The sequence below is a fragment of the Lepisma saccharinum genome, chromosome 10 (assembly GCF_977018435.1).
Source record: "Lepisma saccharinum chromosome 10, izLepSacc3.1, whole genome shotgun sequence".
In the NCBI taxonomy this organism is placed as follows: Eukaryota; Metazoa; Arthropoda; class Insecta; order Zygentoma; family Lepismatidae; genus Lepisma; species Lepisma saccharinum.
The window spans coordinates 8,271,361-8,292,276 of record NC_139238.1 but is presented as its reverse complement, the minus strand read 5'-3'; the positions used below and the strand labels follow the sequence as shown (position 1 = coordinate 8,292,276).

The 20,916-nt window shown below is 39.4% G+C and overlaps 1 protein-coding gene across 1 annotated transcript in view; it reads left to right on the top strand.

Annotated features, from left to right (window-relative positions):
• LOC145994193 (nose resistant to fluoxetine protein 6-like) overlaps positions 1–20,916 on the top strand; it is a 90,012-nt gene that overhangs the window by 58,822 nt on the left and 10,274 nt on the right. The window contains exons 8-12 of the mRNA XM_083130290.1: positions 1,139–1,307; positions 6,839–7,032; positions 11,543–11,672; positions 12,928–13,117; positions 19,124–19,269. Of these exons, the coding sequence (XP_082986416.1) occupies positions 1,139–1,307; positions 6,839–7,032; positions 11,543–11,672; positions 12,928–13,117; positions 19,124–19,269 (829 nt within the window). The remainder of the gene's footprint in view (positions 1–1,138; positions 1,308–6,838; positions 7,033–11,542; positions 11,673–12,927; positions 13,118–19,123; positions 19,270–20,916) is intronic.

Sequence of the window (20,916 nt, the reverse complement as noted above, 5' to 3'; positions counted from 1 at the left end):
TAAAATGATAGAGAACTACGATATGTAAAGCAAGGAAAATAGAGAAACCAAGAAGCCTATATCTAACACCTATTGCGTTTGATACGACAGCCGGAGGACACTTTTTAATAAGTACTCCCCCTTCCCTCTCCAAAACGAGTACACGTATTGTGAAAATCCCACACGCTTGAACGGGCGTCCTCGGGTGATGATGGTATGTTCGCATGATTCCAAACAGGTATGGAAAATTCAATCGTAATTGAAGACCTCTTTTAGCCTGGCAGGGTGTAATTATGGGAATTTCTGCTTGCTGAGTGGGGGCTGATAGGGGGGGGGGGGGGCACGTGAACGCATTCTTATTTATGGTTTTTGCAAGTTTACATGAAGTTAGATAACTTCGAGGAAGGGACAGAAATGATAAGCACTTTGGGAATTATTTGTTCATGTGTTGGTAACATTGCTTGTTTATATCAAATCACCTGCTGACGTGAATGGCTGAATTTCAGCACTGCTTCTGCCTACATTCTCGAGTCTTCTTTGCGCTACGATACCAGGGGTCCCGGGTTCGACTCCTGGCCTGGGCATGGATGTTTGTGAGTGTCCATTCATCAATTTCATCATATCATCACTCATCCCCATCCTCGCAAATTAGCCAAAAGTGGCACAAAACGAAGAAATATAAAACAAATGAAATCAAGTGTATGGTGCAAATATACAGCGAAATATTACAGTAATAAGTGGTCCCTTATGTTGGTATTTGCTGTACTGAGCACACCATAACACGCCAGGAACTTACTTGGTACAGACAAGTAGTGTTGCCAATGTATGGAAAATATAATCCCCAGATTACAGGTAATTTTTGTCTTGTTTCGAAAATACAAAATCGTCGGAATATTTTACCATACTGTGTTGCCAACATAAGGAAAATATGCCCAGATTGCAGATCATTTTTGGTTGCCTTTCGAAAATACACTTGGTGGGTTGGATGTACGAGAAGACCGTCGGGACATTTTACCATGCAGTGTTGCCAACATATGGAAAAAATAATCCCCAGATTTCAGACTGTCCTTTCGATCATGCACTTTATGTAGTATATGCAGAAAAGACCGTGAAAACATTTCATCATGCAACGTAAAGTATATTTTCTTCTTTATTGCAGACTGACACCAAACCTTTTGGCTGTGATATTGTTCTGCACCTATCTCACCAATCATCTTGGAACCGGCCCTCAGTGGAATGTAGTGGTCAAGCAGTATTCTGATCTGTGCCAGAAATACATGTGGAGGAATTTATTGTACGTTCACAATTATTACGGATTCGAAAACATGGTAAGTGTTAACAGGTTCATCTAGCAACTAAAGTTCTTTCTTATTGATGAAAAATCATTACTATCACATCTTTCCAGAAGCTACAGAAATTAATGGAAACGTCTGTGCAGCCGAAAATGTGAAAACGTATTTTATTTTCTATTGCCACCGTGCTTAGGCTAGGGTGACTTACATAAAGGAAGGTAAAAGAAATTCTTAGTGCTTCAACATTCAGAGAATGATAGAGGTCAAGATATTCCTGGGAAAACAATCACCTACAGACCACAAATATCCAAAGGGTATCCATAATGTGCATATTAGATCCATTGATATCCAATCCTGGACATCCATTGGACGTCAATGAGATTTCCCATCGTGGATATGGATATGCATAGGATCTCAGTGTTTGAGGACATCCAACAAGATATAATATGCGTATATTATTGGCTCCAAGTATATTGTTCCTAAAACTGGTGGACACGGCCCCCTGGCCCTATTTTAGCGTCACCACTGTCGAGAACGAAGTCTTATATTTAAATTCACACAAAATGTGCCTAGAGTTGAATAGATTAAAATAAGGTTCACAAAATGTAATTGCCATTCACAAAATATGCCCAAGTAAAGGGCACAATTAATCTGCCTCCCCGATGGCGTAGTGATAACGCCGTTGCCTTGTAATCAAGGGGTCTAGAGTTCAATACCCGATGGAGGAACATAGTAACTCGGATCCCACTTTAAATTTTAGGCCCAGTCCCGATTCGCCGATCTATGAATAAAATGAACTTAAAAACAATAAAGTCAACTCAAAAAATAGTCCTGGCTTGGATTTGGGCTTTCTTTGTAAGTGTTCTTTCATAAATGTTACCACGCACTACTTAGCAGGGAAAAAAATGCCGTTCATGCGTGAGCAGATCGATCCAGGTTTTAAGTTTGTGTTCAGGACGATGATGTTGCTCATTCAGTGCGAGCCGAGGACGTAATGCCTAATTATGCCTAACACCTTTCGGGACACCAAGAAAATAACAGATTGCATTGTACCTGACCATTGCTGGTACCTGGAAACAACAAATGATGACGCGTACAAACAGTAAAGATGTATGTATATTATTCTAACAGATCAATACAAAAACACAGTACAGCTCTCCCTGAAGTACTCATCCATTCGTACACTCATTCATTCCCTGGGGTATATTCAAAATAAAATTATACATGCAAGACTTATATTTCATCAATATACCCTTTTTTTTAACATCAACTCCTTGAATTAGGTCGTTAATATCTGCTCCTTACAATTAATATGCGCCAGCCCTCTACAAAAATAGTTGTCAGAATAATCGGTTGGCGTGATTGAACCTTTCGTTCAAGAATAACCTTCGCGTTTAGACAGCAAGTATCAATTAAAAAGTTTTCTCGGACGGGGATATTCACTACATGCCCCTTCTCGTCCTTTCAAAACATTACAACTCTGCTGCGTGACGCAATACTCATATAGACTCCAGCTGCCGGAATATATCAATTAATCTCGGCGCGAACGACAATTACATCACAACTCAATAACAAAGAAAAACATCACTTTCGCGATCTGGGTAAATTTAACACACATTACTCAACCAATAAAGGTTAAACAGTCAACCCTCGATTAGTTATTCACACAACTGGGCGACGGATTACTTTACTATGGAGCACACTTTGACAAGTTACAATGGAATTTAACGCAATAAAGAATATAACCGCATTTCTTTCTTAAATGCTGACCATTAAAAGAAATTAAAAACAAAAACAAAATTACCTATTTCTAGCAATACTCAAATACAAGGCACGAAAGTTATGGTCGGAATTCCGAGTCACGTCGAAGTTCGTGGGGTCAATATGGCCTTAGTCTTTCGTGGTAGGGCGATAAAAGAAAAGAATACCTTCGTACGTGGAGATTAATCGACAGACGAATACCTGTTAAGTTCCCCGGTTTATTCTCAATGGATCTACTTACATTTATTCCTCTACGGCGAGCATGAGACTTATCAGCCTACTATGAATCCCTCAGGTTGTGGAAAATCAGATACGGGTATGTTTACGTAAACCTTACTAACTCTCGCACACAAAAAATATATTTAGATGTCAGTTGCGACGGTGACACTTCGCACTTTCATTCCTTCTTGGCATCGTTTATCTCTTATTCACTCCGACGTCGGTCTCCGACGACTAGAGTTTCTAGCACGTCGCCTTCCTCTGGTGGGACGGCTCTCTGCTCCTCCTCTCGAGCGTCCCCGGCATCTCTTCGTCGTTTCTGTTGGCGTTGGCTGGGTTTGGCAGTCAAATCGCGCCCGATAGTGGTGGCGACGTCGTTAGGGACTTGGGAACCTGACATCCCCTCTTCTCTTACTCCTCCTAGCCTGCCATGGTTATAGATTGTCCTCCGTTCACGAAACAATGAACCGCGTATGATATCACTGAATCACAGTCTCACTTAACGTCCTCCAGCGATTGATGCAAGTACACACGTATCACAACTCACTGTCAGCCACACGCTGTTGGTTTGTGAAAAATACTAAGTGCACGTTCGACTGAGCTTTAGCACTGAAGTGCTCTTACTACGAAAGTCCGCGGGAAACTGTGTCGATGCTTCGGGATTCTGCAGTTTTATACCTGGTTTGAAATTTCGATTAGAACCAGCAAGGTTTGTTCACCCTCGGTGCATTGTCTTCCTACGCGGGCAGCCCGTGTCCTCAGCTAGGACAGTGGGATTAAGTTTCCTTCTCTCCGGCGCCCGAAATGCAGATTCGTACTTGGTCCATGATTTTGCCTTTTTACAACCAATTTGATCTTACGTCCGTGATATTCTGTTGATCGTCTTGAAATTACATTCAGGTATCTTTTTCAACATGCCGCTTCAGTTGTCCAAATTCCAGGTGTATCTGCTGACTGGAAACTGAGATATTCCATAAGCCCCATTTTTGTACAGGTGAAATGTAAAAAGTGAACCTTCGTCACAATCGTCGCCGTGACTCCGAACCTTCCGCCAACTTCTGATGTTTCGCCAGAATTTCATAGTGCCAACGGATATCTATGAACTTTTCAAATATCAAAACCAAAATCTATTATATCAGTAATATTTCGATTAATTATACATAATTTAAAAAATATATATTAGACAGGGATTTACATGTCCAACGACGACCGCGTCAATGTCATCTGATTATTCACTCTTCATCGTCTCAATTACAAAAAAAAAAGAAAATAGTCCTTCGATTTTAGTGTTATTTCTGAATCCTTCTTACCTATTACCTTACCCTCTTGCCGTCATGATGTGCGCATTTGACCTTGGGCTAGACTGTTCTGCGTACTTTCGTACCTTTCACTTGGCGCAATCGTGATTCCCACAACTCTCTGCGAGACGCAGTGATACATTTTCTGGAGTGGGATGTTGATCACTTCCTGAGGACATTCACACAGCGCGAGTTTTTTCCCCTTCACTTTTGTGTCTTGCCTGCAGGCGCCACGTGTGTCTCAAGTTCGCATACGGAAGGTCAGCCTCGCCACCAAATAAAAGCTTGGCTGTGGATCTTGAAGGCGAACCTTTACAACCGCCTACTCCTCCAGTCTCGTCCAACGTAACACGTTGGAAAGTCGGATCCTTTACGTGGAAATTCCACTGCAACGATTCATCTTTTTTCACAGTACACGTTTCACAACTTGTTTGAGTTCTATGTTCGTCCACTTTCCACTGAAATAAGTGATATCTCAGCCATGGTTATTAAAAGTCCAGGAATTTAAAAAAATCAATTCCGGTGCAGGAGAGAAAATCAGCAAGCGTAACTAAGTTTTGGACCATAAAATAAACTTTTTGTCTGTAAAGTATATTTAAATTCGGTCCAGGAACCTTTTTTTCGGATCACTTTAAATACGGTCCAGCCCGACCCTGTGGCCGAGTGGTTAGCACATCGCGCTGCGACGCCAAGGGTTCCGGGTTCGAATCCCGGTCGGGTTTGGTTGTTTGTGAATGTCCATTCATAAATTTCATCATTTCATCACTCATCCCCATCTTCGCAAATTAGCCAAGAGGCACAAAACGCGAAGTAAAATAAACTAAATCAATCAATCAAAAATACTGTCCAGGAACCTTTTTCCCGGATCAATTTTAATCCGGTCCAAGTTCCGTATTGAAATGAAACAATACTCAACTTGGACCGAATATAAATTGTGCGAGAAATAAGATTCCGGTCCTGTTGCGGAAAACAATAGAACCCATTAGAATTAGAATTAGAATTAGAAACCCTGATCTCAACCCTCACCTTATACTTCAAATTATTCATTTCCCAAAGAACAGAATACTGCTGTCCCATCTGGCCCATGGCGTGTCCCCCTCAGCTCTCTAGAATCGATTCAGTCTTTAACTTTTTCATAGCTATAGTTCGTTACAGGGTTCCCTCATTTCTCAATTTTTCATCTCCGCATCTCTTCCATTTTCTACAGACTGCATATCAGTGCTCTTTGCAGAATGTCAATGGCAAAATCCGCAGTTGAAATATGAAAGGAATGGAAAAACCTTGCTGTTAACACACAAAGGAAAAATGTAGTAAAAGCATAAATATAGAATATGTCGGGAAATGTTTGAAAATATAGACATTATATGTCAAAAATATGTAAAATATGTACTATAAGCTGGTATATGTAAAACACGTAAATTAAAAATTGCATGATCCTAGCATACATGTGACAATTCGCAAATATACAAAATTAGGTTGATTTTAGCATAATATAAAGATAGATACAGTTTAGACTGCTTTATACGTAACTCAGTTCTGCGTAATTCTGTTTATACGTAAATTACTGTAGGTCCCGGCAAAATATAATTTAAAAATGTGTTAATAAACCTTATTTGTACTTAATACATTTATACGTAATTCGATGTTATACTAATTTTCATAATATATGGTTGATTTGTACGTAACCAAGCTACAACAATGCCACAGAAGTGACAGTTTTCGGTTGCTACTGGTTGGCCACGGACAACAGAAAGAGGAAAAGTTACACGCTTGACGAGAAAGTTAAATTTATACGGGAAATGGACGCTAATCCACATAAAAATAAAACTGAAATAAGTGCAGATATAGGCATCGCTTATACCTCACTTTGCACAGCCATTAATAAAAGAAATGCTATTTTAGACGAATTTTTATTGGGTAGTAAAACTATGAAACAAACTATTGTGTCTACTGGAGTATTTCAGTATCAGAGTGTTCACTAATAAAGTGGCAATTGTAATGTATTTTAGAATCAAACTTTTACATTCGTTAATATACCATTTTATGACAGAAATAACCTGTATTACGCATATCTTGTTCCTCAAAATAGATGCAATTATAGTATTTTAATAATGATATGACATGATATCTAAATCTGATTTGTAAGTAATTCTCATTTACACGTACTCTTCGCCTGACATACGTATAACTAAGGTTCAACTGTAAATCCGTTCACAGCTAATTTCCATGATTATAAGTGTAGTTAGGAACTATTTTCCCAAGTGACAGTCATAACTTTTCTATTTCCAGTGCCTGACTCACACCCACCAGTTGGGAATTGACATGCAGCAATTCTTGGTGGCTCCGTTCCTTGTCTACATCCTCTGGAGGTGGCCAAAGAGGGGCTTCTGGCTACTGGCGACCCTGTCCACATTTTCAACAATCCTACGCTACTCAATCGTCCAAAAGATGGAGCTCTCGAATTTTATACACTTTGGTGTCAAGTAAGTCAGTTATTGTTTCTTACTTTCATCATTATCAACATTCCATTAACAGCAATAAAAATAGTATTTATATATGCTGAATTAGAGTTACTATAAAAGTATTTTCTTAAATTGAAATTCTCCCCATTTTATATTTCTCTGCTTTAAATACAGGGTAATAACGTTATAATTCAAAATGTAATACAGTTTCTTGGCACGTGCGATTTTCTCGGAATATTCAGAACTTCTGTACGAATTGTGATTTGTATTGCTCTATCAGCAATAATTAGCTAACACATGCTGATTTTGTTTAAAAAATACTTTCTTTATTAATTTATCCGGAATTCATTTCACCTTAATTGCTCTGGAATAATGTGACTGGTGAAAAGTAAGTTAAAGAGTCGGTTAGTCTGTTAAACTATAAATCATAGTTAGAGTCGACGAACTATATATTTGCGGGTGGCCTTGCCTACTACGCGCAGGCGCAAAGAGAGAGAGAGAAAGAGAAAAGTTTTCATAGTTTTCAACTCCTTGTCGTTTGGGTGGTCAGACTAAGACGAGAATGACTCTCATTGGCTAATGCAGCCTGTACCCCCTCCCTTTTCTAATGCGCAGCCGGCCTTCGTCAGGGTTAATCCACAAAGATACTACTCTTCAACTCTAGCACCTATTTTGGAGGGAGCAACGGGTTGCTTGCCTAGTGTTGATGGCTTCCCGTAGAATGAGCCATACTCGAAGAGTATTAAGTATATCCTCAATAATGTGGTTATCATTTAATTCCTTCTAATGCATTAAAACAATTCAATTCGCTTCATTACTGACATAAGGTTAAAAAAAAAAAACACTAATCTACCATCTAACGCTCCAAAATAACAGTATAATAAATGAGTACACAGAGAAGGTTTAAAATAGTTCATGAATGAAACTACGAACAAAAATAGGTGGATTGTTTGAAAAGATTTTTATTTTTATGTGTATTATCCTTTGTTCTCCATCAAGATATCACAAGTTTGTTTTATTGATTTGATTGGTTTATGTCCATTTTAAGCACAGAAAGGATAATTGGGGCTGACCTACTGTTTAAAGTCGGATCCAACCCACTATGTGCATCTACTGGGTATCGAACCCAGACCCCTTGATTAGGCTAATCAGAATTTGACCTACAGTTTAAAGTGAGTTCGGAACCGTTGTGGAGTATGCATCCAAGAGGAATCGGAACTCTGGAATCCTTTAATTACAAGGAGAATGCATTACCACTACATCACCCTTGATATCTAATTATTACATATTTTATGAGTTGTCTTCACTTTAAATGGCAAGAAAAGAATGTTAAAAAATAACTGAATTTTCACTAAAGCAGGAAAAAGAACACTGAATTTAATGGGAAAGTCAAATGGAACATTTAGGACTTTACTAACCGATCATATCGCCGATCCATCAATCTTCCCATATAGGATTTGCTTTAAGAATAAATTTCATAAATAATATACCACTTGATTCTTCAATATATTTAGAATGTTTCTCAAGCCATTCTAGAAAAATATTATTAAAAAGAATTAAGAAATTATTTTGATATTTCGAAATAAAAACATAATGTATTTGAGCCTTATTCAGGATTTGAACCTGAGACGCCACTAGCTTTGCAAGTTAGTAACATTGGTTAGTCAGTTCTTACAAATATAATTAACTATAATACTTTGCTGAAGCATTATTGTATATTGTTTAACAATTATCCTCGCCTATCTATTTTACAATATTGTACAGGTGCTGTCATCTATCATTTGTTGCTTTACTTAAGCAGGCATGTTGAACGTTTTCAGTTACTTGTTTTCATCACGGTAATTTTTAACAAGTTTAGAGTAAACAAACAGTAATTGTTTACACTTGAGTAACAAGAATGAATGAAGGAAGAAGTATTAGTGGAGGAAGGTCAGGTTAAACTACACCGCGGGTCAAGCAATGCGAACATCCAGCTTTTTTTGGGCATATTTCTTCAAGGTGTCTTTTTTAAACTCGCTCACCTTGAGGCTATCTTGTTAAACGTTTGCACTGCGCACTTCTTTTATTGTTCTGTGGATGAGCGAAGAAATTAAAATAGAGCAGTTTGTATACACGCTCTTCTTCAGGGTTCTGAAAGATTACTTTCAGAGAGTATCTTAGTTACAGTAACTGTGCTGAAAAATGGTTTCAGTTAAGGTACACTTGTAGTTGCTCAGTTTAAGAAAGTATTTTAACCAGTGGCGGCTATATTGGGTTCCAAAACTTGGGAGGGGGGAACAAGAACAGTTTATTTTCCCTTGATACATAAGGTTTATCATTGGGCGGGAGCAAAAGTGAGGGGGCAACTGCCCCCCTCGCCCCTAATCGCCGCCACTGATTTTAACTGTAGTTACTCGTTTGAAGTGAGCATTTTGCTATAGTGAAACTAAATTTATAGTCTCGACCCAAATGGATTACAACTGTCGTTTATAGTGAACTCTAAACTTCGGTTTTAGTGAAGCTAAAAAATTTAATTTCCTTTAAAAATTGTCATTGTTAGCATCATAAGTACAGTACAGTACGGTCCTTCAAAATAAAACTTGTTATATTAAGTTCAACACTTGAAGCCTCCCGGATGGTGCAGTGGTAACGTTGTTACTTTGTAATCAAGAGAGTCCGGTTTCGATACCTTCTGGAGGAACATACTGGTTCGGATCCCACTTTAAATAATAATAATAATAATAATAATAATAATAACCGGTGGCTCGACAGCCCTTGAAGGGCCTAGGCCGATCTCTCGACTGCCAGTCTCCCTCCCACAATCCTACCTAGAGGTGTGGAGATCTTCAACCGGTAATGGGGTGACGTGGGGTCAGCACGTCGAACCCCCAGTCGTTATAGGAGATTTCTGATACCGGGTTACGCTACTCACTCGTAGCTCCCCAATTTCCTCACGATTGTGGGTTGCCACCGGTCCTATACACAGGCCGAGAACCCGGAGACTCAACCCAGGCGGACTCGAACCCATGTCGTTGGAGTCCAAAGCACAGCGCCTTAGACTGCACAGCAACAAATTCTTCTAGTAACCGGGAACATTTGTTTATAGTTCAAATAGACGACTATTCACCGGAACGAAATTATTTTACTAACCGTCCACATTTGTTTACTTACCAAAACATTTAGTGAAAAATTTTCAAATTTTGAAAAGGCTACCAATTTTTTTCTTTATGATTACCACAAAGCTTAACCAAACTTGCTGTGCTAATTCAAACAAATCAGTTTTTCCTGTGTACTGTTGTTTTTCTTGGAAGGAAGCTTTCCGTCCATATTCTGAAAAGGTTGCTTGCATCTGACCAACTGCTTAAATTAATTTATATCTGTAGAATCCTTCCAGGTAGTACCATGAAAATAAGCTAACACCTCTGGCGCTGACGCCATATTGAAAGACCTTACCATACAGCTGGAACAACGGATACAGCAACGTATTTGGATATCATACAGGTCCTTTAATGCACTTGACATTATACAGGATGTACCAAAAGTCCCATTACCCCCCTACCCTTTGAATTGTAGACAAACCTGCAAAATGTTATTTTAACAGCATGCGCATGATGAGAGGATGGTATACATTAAATGAGACCAATGACCACCATTTACTCCAGAGGATCTGTGTGCACACCGCCATTTTCATGGCACTGTATTATTCGCCTCCAGGTGCGATGTGAAATCCTCCGTAACATAAGATGTCAAATCTGGATTTCGAGGTGACCATTTTAAGAGAATACCTCAATGATGTGTTCAGAGACAAATGGATTGGGCGAGGATCGCCAAATTTACCAGCACCTCTAAAATGGTCACCCCAAAGTCCAAATCTGACATCTTGTGATAATGCGCTATGAGGACACATCAAACAGAAAGTCTCCCATAATCGTTATCAGACAACTGAGGAACTTCAACAAGCTGTTCGCAGTGCGTTTGCTTCCCTCACGCCAGCCATGGTACGGAGGATTTTTACATCGCACCTGGTGGCGAATAATACTGTGCCATGAAAATGGTGGTGTGCACACAGATTCTCTGGAGTAAATAGTGGTCATTGGCCTGATTTAATGGTATACCATCCTCTCATCATACGCATGCTGTTAAAATAACATTTTGCAGGTTTGTCTACAATTCAAAGGAGGGTAATGGGACTTTTGGTACACCCTGTACAATAATTAAATACGTTTGCACACTGATGTAATACACAAAAGCCCACATCTGACAGGCCAGCTGAAAAATGCCCTTCCCGCTGCCGCGAGCCGACATGCACCATGCCGCTGACATGCACCATGCCGCTGTGTCCCTCACACAAGTTCCCAGCAGGAGTAAAAAGAGAACAAATGAGGAGCGGAACGCAATACTATATACAATCTTAAACAATTTATTTTCATTGTTTTCAACTGTGTAATTCAATCCGGTTTTTCCTTCCAAAAAGATTACGTCACATCCTATGTAACACTGCTCATCCATGTTTTTGGAGATTATCATTTATGTTTGCTGCTTCCTGTTTCAGGGTCAGACAACTCTTCGACACGGCCAACTTCTCCTATATCCTCCCCACGCACAGAGCGACGACCTACCTCTTCGGGCTAGCGATGGGATACATCCTTCGGAGGATACCAGAGGGTCTCAAGTTATCAAGGGTAAGAACATTGATGGCGTATTTAAACATCACTGTCTTGATCGGCAGTTCTTGGTGATTTGTTGACTGAGCATGTAAAGTTTAAGTCCTGATTCGAACGCCACTTCAAAGAAAGTTCCGAAGGATCAGTTTCCCATTGACAACGTATGTCAAGTCCACGTGGAGCCCAATGTATCCTCCCCTCAAACCTTTCCCACCAATAGCGTCCGTTTTACGAACTGACAGCTCTTGTCAAGTCCACGTGGAGCAAACGAGACGTTGCCAACTCATTTTCTTCAGAGATTTCATAACGTAATATTGCGGTTATCTTTGCTAGGTTCTGTTGTGCCATTTTTTTACACAGTGTGGAGACCTTGGGAGTGTGACGTCGTTGGATGTGTAAATACTACAGGTAAAAGTGACAGCAGTGCTTTTCAGAAAAACAGGCTCGCGCGCCCTCTCGGGCTATGTCAAAGATACCGAACTGGCGTTCGAATCAGGACTTCAACTATAATCTAGGGTTGGTTAGTTTGGTCCTGGTTACTTTACGTCTTTTTTCCTACCTCTCAAGGTTAATCGATAAGAAAACGATAAATTTTGATGATCAGTGATCAGTCTGCAGCCAGGAATAAGTTCTATGATTTACTCTCCTCTAAAAGAATGATATTTTGGATATAAACAGGGTTGCTAAATGTCCAGGAACAAATACATTCTAATTGGTTCCATTTGGAGTCCATACCAGGACCGGAACCTTACTCCTCTCACTATTTAAATTCTGTTTAAGTTGCGACTTGTTTCATTTCAACATGGATCTGACTCAACTGCATTTAAATTTATCCGGAAAAAGGTTTTCTGGACCGTATTCAAATTCATTTAGAGAAAAGCTTCCCGGACCGTACTTAAATTCATCCGGAGGAAAGGTTCCTGGACCGAACTGAAACACTTTACAGAAAAAAGGTTCTTTACGGTCCAGAACCCATTTACACTTGCTGATTTTCTCTCCTGGACCGGAATTGGATTTACTATTTAAAATTCCGGGACCTTTAAGAACCCTGCATACAAACGTATATGTTGATTGATTGATTCTCCCACTTCTGCAAAAATGAGGATGAGTAATGATATGATCCAATTGATGAAGGGACACTCACAAAGAACACTCATGCCCAGACCGGGAATCGAACCAGGGAACCCTGGCGTCGTAGCGTGCTCTTCACGTTATTTTGTATCAAACTTTCAACAATGTGCTTCCAACTGAACATAATCATCCATTGTTGCAGCCTCAAGCCTGGACCGGATGGATCATAGCAACATTCCTGGGTGTGTCTACTGGTTTCGGGATGGGCTACATGGCAGAACCTGGATACAAGTACAACACACTGGACGCTGCTATCTACTCAGCGTTCACACCCATCAGTTGGAGCATCTTCTTATCCTGGGGGTTCATTGCCGTTTACACAGGAAGCGGAGGTAAGTGAAAATAAAACTCAGAAACGTTCAATTCTCGTAATAATAGCATAGTCTTATGAGCTCTGTCTCGGGAATCTGTGGAGCAAGGCCGCACATAACTGTAGTAGAGAGGAGAAAACGAGCGAGCGCATCTAATGCGTCATGGTGTATGTTACATGGTATTTTACGACAGATAAGATAAATGTATTTTCATTTTAACAATACTTTATAGCAAGAATAACTTCACTAGCAAATTTCCATTAGAGACAGTTAAACTTACAAATTTAAAATTTAACATTTATAATCATGCTCCTTTAAAATACGAGGGTCGTTCAATAATAGGCAATTACTCGGGACTTTATCTCTATAAAACTGTAAAATATGTATGTAATTATGTCATATAAATTGGAAAATGTCATGAAAAATTACAAATATGTCAGAAAAATGCAGAAATATTCCCAGTAAAGCCCAAAATATGCACAACAGAACTCTCGAATTTCTCCCATACCCAATAGAGTAGAGTAGGGGCTGTAATATACCGAATATTATTTTTATACTTTTGACTAAAATTTGTGAAAAGCGAAAGAAATGAGAACGATACTTCCCGTGCAACAATGAGAGAGAACATTTTTCCTCAATAATGTTTGCAGGGTTATCAATTGTTGGCGGCACCTTTCTTCCTCCGTAATTTCCATATCCTGCCATCGACAATATGAACTATCCGTTGTGCTAAAGCTACGAAGAAAAAATAATGAAATAACCTATTATGCGAAAGAATTACCAAGTTATACAGAAATATGTCTTATTACAACAAAATTGAAGAAATATGTTGTAAAAACGCGAAATTGGTGAAATATGTCAAAATATGATTTGTCAAGTTTGTCTATTTCGGCTGATTTTCATCAGATATGTAAAGATCTCACCCCAATAATAGATCCGAAGCCAAATGAAAAATATGTTATAACATAAGGTCCCGGGCCGTAGTAATTACATCTCTCAAATGCGTACATTTTCTGGTAAGGATGTCGAATCGACTCTTCCTAATACAAATATGTATGATACATCGTTCGAAAGGGTAGGAATCAAAGATTCCAGAAATGTAAAATTTATGGTGAGGAAACAATGGGAAGTGGGAAAAAAACATATTTTAAGTTTGAGTAACTTCCCATTATTAATGAAACATATTGACCCTAATTTGCGCGAAGATGCAAGTTAAATGCCTAATTTGCTATGTAATGGTTGTTGGGTTTAGTTATCTTAGCATAAATAATACATTTACAGTGTATTTATGCTAAGAGAACCAAACCTAACGGAACTAACCTAACAAGGTAGGCCAATCCTCGAGAAACGTCACGACGCAAGGTTGTCCTCACGATGTGCGATAAGGAAGACAAGTGAAGTAATGCTCTTCCTTATCGCACATCGATCAGAGAACCTTGAACAAAAAAAAATCAAAACCATATATTTCTCAAACAAATTGAAGAAAAACAATTTAAAATAACGAAAATAATTTACAGCTATTAAAAAATAGAAACTTCAATATCCAAAATTAAAATGAAAACCATAAATACGGATGAAAACAAGAAATAAAGAAAGTTAAATCCTAGTGGAAATTAGCATCTGGATCCACGTTAAAAACCAAACTTTGACCTGGCAATACTGTGTGTTTACAACATGAAAGTGAATACATGAAAGAAGCTATGGTAAGTAATGTAAGAAAGTTTGTATTAACTCACAGAACAGGAACATCTAATTGAAATATGACAGTGGCCAATCGAAGCTCCAATTAAGTACTACGAGTGAACATATATTTTCTTTACGCCGAAATGGTAAAACACAAGAGTCGATTGTGTAGCATAGCCCATTTTCCTATTGTCGTATCTATCGAAGATTCCTTGTACATTAATTCGTCCCACTGTCCTTATAAACAACTTTGCAATACTTACGAGTAGAGGCACATATTTTTGGTAAATAAAAAAGCAAAATTTTGGTATAAAAACAGAGTCAATTTCGGGTTCAAAAGCGGTAAATAAAATGATATTTCAATGGTGAAAAGGCGGTATATAAAATGACATTTTGGTTTTGAAAATGTGAATATATAAACCAAAATTTGATTTAAAAAACTGCACTATTACACAAAATAAACATATCCCTTCTAATAGGACATTAAATCATTATACCAGAATATTAAGTCTATTCATGTATAAAGGGGTCCGTTTTTGCTTCTCAAATATTTATAACAGAATTAATCAATTTTCCGTGAATTGCATAACTCGCAGGATACTTCAGACTTCACAAAGTGTCACTTCGGTATATAAACGGTAAATTTCGTGTTTAAGAGTCTATTTCGCATTTTGCAGTTCATTTCGCATCATTTCGTGACAAGACAGGGTAGGAAAATGCACCTCACACCTTTCAGAAACATTAAAAATTAACATTACAATGTGTTATTTCACATTTCGTGTTTTCATCAAAAACGAAATATGCATGCATCTACTTATGAGTACACATACCAGTGGCGGCGATTAGAAGGGGCAGTTGCCCTCACCACCACGTTTTGTTCTTTTGCCCCTGTACTATGGTAAGTAAGCATTATCTAACAAGATAAAGTAAACTGACCTTCTACCCTCCAGTTTTGACACCTGGTCTCCCCAGTTTTAAAACCCAATCGCCGACACTGACCCTTTCTACAGAGCATTCCCTGACATTCGCTACGAGACTGGGAGGCAAGCGGCTCGGCATCAGCGCTTGTCTTTCCCGGTGAACTTGATCCCGGTGAACGGTGAAGAGTCGCACGCTACAGTCTGTTTTTCTCGCTCTCCCTGCCTTCGCTCTCTTTCCCTTTCTGTTGACGTTGCAGACTGACGCCCGTATAATCCTCCCTCGGAAGTTGTGTTGTGTCGTGTACGTGTGTTGAAGATTGTGGCTTAATATGGCACCACAAAAGTTTACATTGCAACAACGGATTTATCTTGTCGAGTGTTACTTCGGAAAGAGGAATTGTGGAGACGTGCGACGACGTTTTGCAACGAAATTTCCTGGTGTTCCCGTTCCACATAGGACCACTATATTAAACCTCGTAAAAAAAGTTTAGAGCAACAGGGTCAATTCTGAATAAAAGTGGAAAGAAAACCCCACGTGTACTTACTGAGGAAAAACTCGATGAGATAGGACAAAGGTTAGAACAGTCTCCTCGGAAATCTATCTGCCGCCTCTCACAAGAAACAGGTGTTTCAAAAACCCTCTAGGTCCCCTGATTTGTCAGCCTGCGATTTTAATTTGTGGATCTAAAAAATAAAGTATACAAAGACAATCCGCACACCATCCTGGAGTATTGTACGAGAAATCGGAAGAATTACAGTAGACGAACTTGCACATGTAAATGCCAATTTCCTTCGGAGATGACAGGAATGTGTTGCAGCAGAGGGACATCATTTTCAACACCTTCTGTATTCAAGGTTAGTACAATATGAAAACTGTAATTTTAATAGCCGACTCTACCGACTGTCGCGGACCCCGTTCGCCAGGAAAGACAAGCGCTGACACCGGGCCGCTTGCCGCCGAGTCTCGTAGCGAATGTCAGGGAATGTTCTGTATAATTATAATGCGGAAATACATTCTTAGCTTAAATATCATTTTTAGGCTGGTTGAAGTACGGTGCTGTCTTCTGTTATATTTTTAGATAAGAATTCTACAGATTTATCTTAATAAACTTTCCTAAATTTAAATATAAAAACTTGGCACATGTAAGTAAGAATAGCAATGACATTACGGTCGTTTACCGTAAAAAATATCGGTGTCTGTCTTTGCGTGTTTGAAACTTTTTTGTTCACCTGACCGTTACTTGAAGCTGTTTCTTTCCTTAAATTTTTTGCCGATTTACAATGCAGATCATGTCTCTTGAATTACCGCAGTGATGTCTACTGTGACGTCAGAGACAAGACCAAACTGACAAGCTCAAAGGTGTCATTATCCAGTTTATCAAATGTTGATCCTCCGATTTCTCTTAGTCTCTTGCTTGTTCGCCTTGGGCAAGTTTGCCCAAAATATAGCGTCCATTTCGTTACTCGCTTTCAATTAGTTGAGCTAGCCTGTTTTTATGCAATTTTACGCCGCGTAGCTAATAACAATTATGTAAGCGAGAAAGGAATATGTTACATAAGGACGTGGGAAACGATTCTCTTTGGTGTCAACAGCTGTGTATCTGTTTACAATGTAACATTTTTCTGAGTATAATTGTAAAGTTTTCGTTCGTTGCCTATGTTGTTAATTTATTGTTTTTCTCCTTAATTGTCAAGGGTGACGTCAGTTTTAACCCTTTCCATTACCTTGCATTGTATACTATTGCTGAAACGTTTTACGTTAGCACGTCACTTAATTTTACAATGGAAATAGATTGTTGATTGATTGTACTAAAAATGAAATGTTATATACATGGAGTTTATTTTAGGTCCACTTTATGCGCAAATAGGCTAATCGAGACTGGATCTACAGTTTAATTTAGGATATTGGTTGAATTAGGATATTTTACGTTGCTTTTCTGCCACTTCTAGCTAATCGAGACGATGGGTTATGATGAAATTGATGAAGGGACGCTCGCGAAGAACATCCAGGCTGGAATTCGAACTCCAGACCTATGACGTCGTAGCACGCTGTGCTAACCACTCCTTCACGGAGGTCGGCTAAATTAGGATCCAAACCACTATTTGCCTCCACTGGAAAATGAACCTGGGACTCCTTCATTACAAGCCGACGACGTTACCACCAGGCTATCGGAGATATATGTGTGTGTATAAATGTGTCGGTATCGGAAAATATCTGTTTGAATTTCTGAGAGTTTTTCACTCCGTGTGGAATTCATTGCATGCATCTGAACCGTGTAATTATACTAATTGTCAAAAAAAATTGTTGGCGGACTTTATAATTACCCTATATACAGAGCATTCCCTGACATTCGCTACGAGACTCGGTGGCAAGCTGCCCGGCATCAGCGCTTGTCTTTCCCGGTGAACGGGTCAGCGACAGTCGCTAGAGTCGGCTATTAAAATTACAGTTTTCATATTGTGTACTAACCTTGACCACAGAAGGTGTTGAAAATGATGTCCCTCTGCTGCAACATATTCTGGCATCTCCAAAGGAAATTGGCATTTACACGTGCAAGTTCGTCTACTGTAATTCTCCCAATTTTTCGTACAATACTCTCTTCTAACTCACGGATGGTGTGCGGATTGTCTTTGTATACTTTATTTCTTCATTTTTCTTTCCACTTTTATTGAGAACTGACCCTGTTACTCTAAACGTTTTTTTACGAGGTTTAATATAAGCGACTGTCGCGGACCCGTTCACCGGGAAGGACAAGCGCTGATGCCGGGCCGCTTGCCGCCGAGTCTCGTAGCGAATGTCAGGGAATGCTCTGTATAAATGGCAATATATAAAAAGTGACAAAAGACAGCTCTCGTTCATTTCTTCGGTATTGGTATTATTATGTTCAAGAAATTTTAGGTGGTGTTGAAACTCTTGCCAAATCTTTGATTGAATAAATCTCTAAGAAGACCACTGACAGCTGATTTTCTTCCCTTCTTCCATGGTCACTCGTGACAAATGCTGGAATGGTACCTTTAACGAATGACACAAATGTCCCTTTACTTCTCACTTTCTCACAACACAGTAAATTAAATAGATAGGACAAACCACACAAACACTGGTGCAAGTACGAGGGAGTTCATGTTTCTGGAAATGTGACACAAGCATCACTTTGATGCTTATACTCCGTCCCAGAAGTCTATGGAGCAATGCCGTGCATAACGGTAGAATATGGGAGAAGGCAAGTGGGCGAGCAAAGCAGTTCACGCTGCCGCACTCACTTTTCCTCTCACGCGTCTTTTGCTCCAGCCATTCCGAGTCACCACTTCCGCAGAGGATTTGTGTTCGCTCGCTTGCTCCACAGACTCCTTGGACAGAGTATAGTAAGGTAAGAAACAAGTTATGAAGACAAGAATTTCAGTGTTTTCCTTTGTATCTTTTCAGGCATGCTTACTGATTTCCTATGCTGGAAAGGATGGGCTGTCTTCACAAGGATCTCATACGCTGTGTACCTCACCCAGTTCCCCATCTACTTCTTCAACGTGGGCACCACAAGGTCGTCACATTACTACTCGACAATGAGCATTGTTGTAAGTTGTCAAACACCTTTCATCCATTTCCGGTTTCAATGTTTTCATTGTTTAGCGAGGGAAGAAGTGCGTGTAACACGAGCCAATGAGATTACTCCAACAGTAATGATAGGTCCGATACGGTGAAACCTTGGTGTACTGCAGAGAAGTTTGGCCGTGTATGAACATTTAGTGGATTTCAGGACTTCGAAATCATCGGCGTAAGCCTTGTGGTATTGTAAAATTTCCTGTACGCGGGAATATTTCATTAACTACTCTTCAATTGCGATATTATATAAATTGTACGCATAGTTTCGACTCGAGTGCCACAAAAATTAGCAATCAGAGGGGGTGTAGTAACCAGAGACACCCGTCTGCCCCCGCAAATACCACCATGCGAGTAGGGTCGGGGGCACAGGTATAAATTTTAGCCTCTAAAATTATTAGGGAGGAACATTGCCATCTTGTAATGAACCTTAATTCTACTCACTAGTTATATGGGTTTCTTGAAAACCCTTACAAGAAAGTCGCTGTATTGAAAGTATGCAATACAAAAGTTCTGAACAATATTTCCTGGTAAAAGGATTCGCTGTACCCTTCCCCTTTCATGAATTTATCCCCAAACTGCAAGAAGCTGTTTGGAAAAATTACATTTGGTAATGCAAAACTTTTTTTATTATCAAAATGTTCAGAATTCATATACTTTTGTCAGAAAACATTGTTCATATTTTCTATTACATATTTCCAATACATCGACTTTCTGGTAAGACGTTTCAAGAAACGGATATAATTGTTGAAGCAGAGAGGGAGATTGTTCTGAGCTCATTTCAAAGGTGAACAAACGGAAAAGTCACATGGACAGAGGAAAATAACTTGTTCTGTAGCTTCAGGGACACCCCTGGTAGTGGTAACGCTATCGCCTCGCAATCAATTAGTCCAGTGATCGATCCCCTGTGGAGTCGCTTTCAGAGTTGTTCGTACCTCACTAGAAACTGTACGTCCAGTCCCCATCTGAGTATAATGTGGACTTAAACCTTCACGATCAATTGTTTGAACATCGCAAATTTGAAAATATGCCATACTGTCTCCTGATGAAGGTGTACAAATTTCACATTATTCTCTAATACTTCTCTCTGTATACAGAGTGTCCCACAAAGGTGTGTACACTATTTGAATGTTAATAACAGAGAAAATAATACAGATAACCTGATGGAACTTGTTGTATCTGGATCTGTCATGATCAGTGCTTGTTGCCATTCATTTGTTTTTCCTTTAATTTCAGTTCAGTTGCCAGTAGTGACAAGTAATTGACAAGATGGCTGGGAACGTTTCCCTTGAACAACAGAAGTGGATTTTAAAGTTTTTTTGGAAATGTGAGAACATGAAAGAAGTGCAGAGACGATGGCGAGCCGAATTTGATGTATGGACTTCTTGGGGGATCTTGTAAAAGTTTGTACCACTGCTTCCATCCCTCTTTCGTCCGATACTGATTTCTTCCTGCCACACTGTCCCAGATCACACCCAGTTCCTTCCCTCCCAAACTTGTCGCGTGAATTCGTAATTGTTACACGTGACGGTGGCGCAGTATCAAATGCTGCCCGTTATCATCTCTGCACTTCTATCATGTTCTCACATTTCCAAAAACACTTTAAAATCCACTTCCGTTGC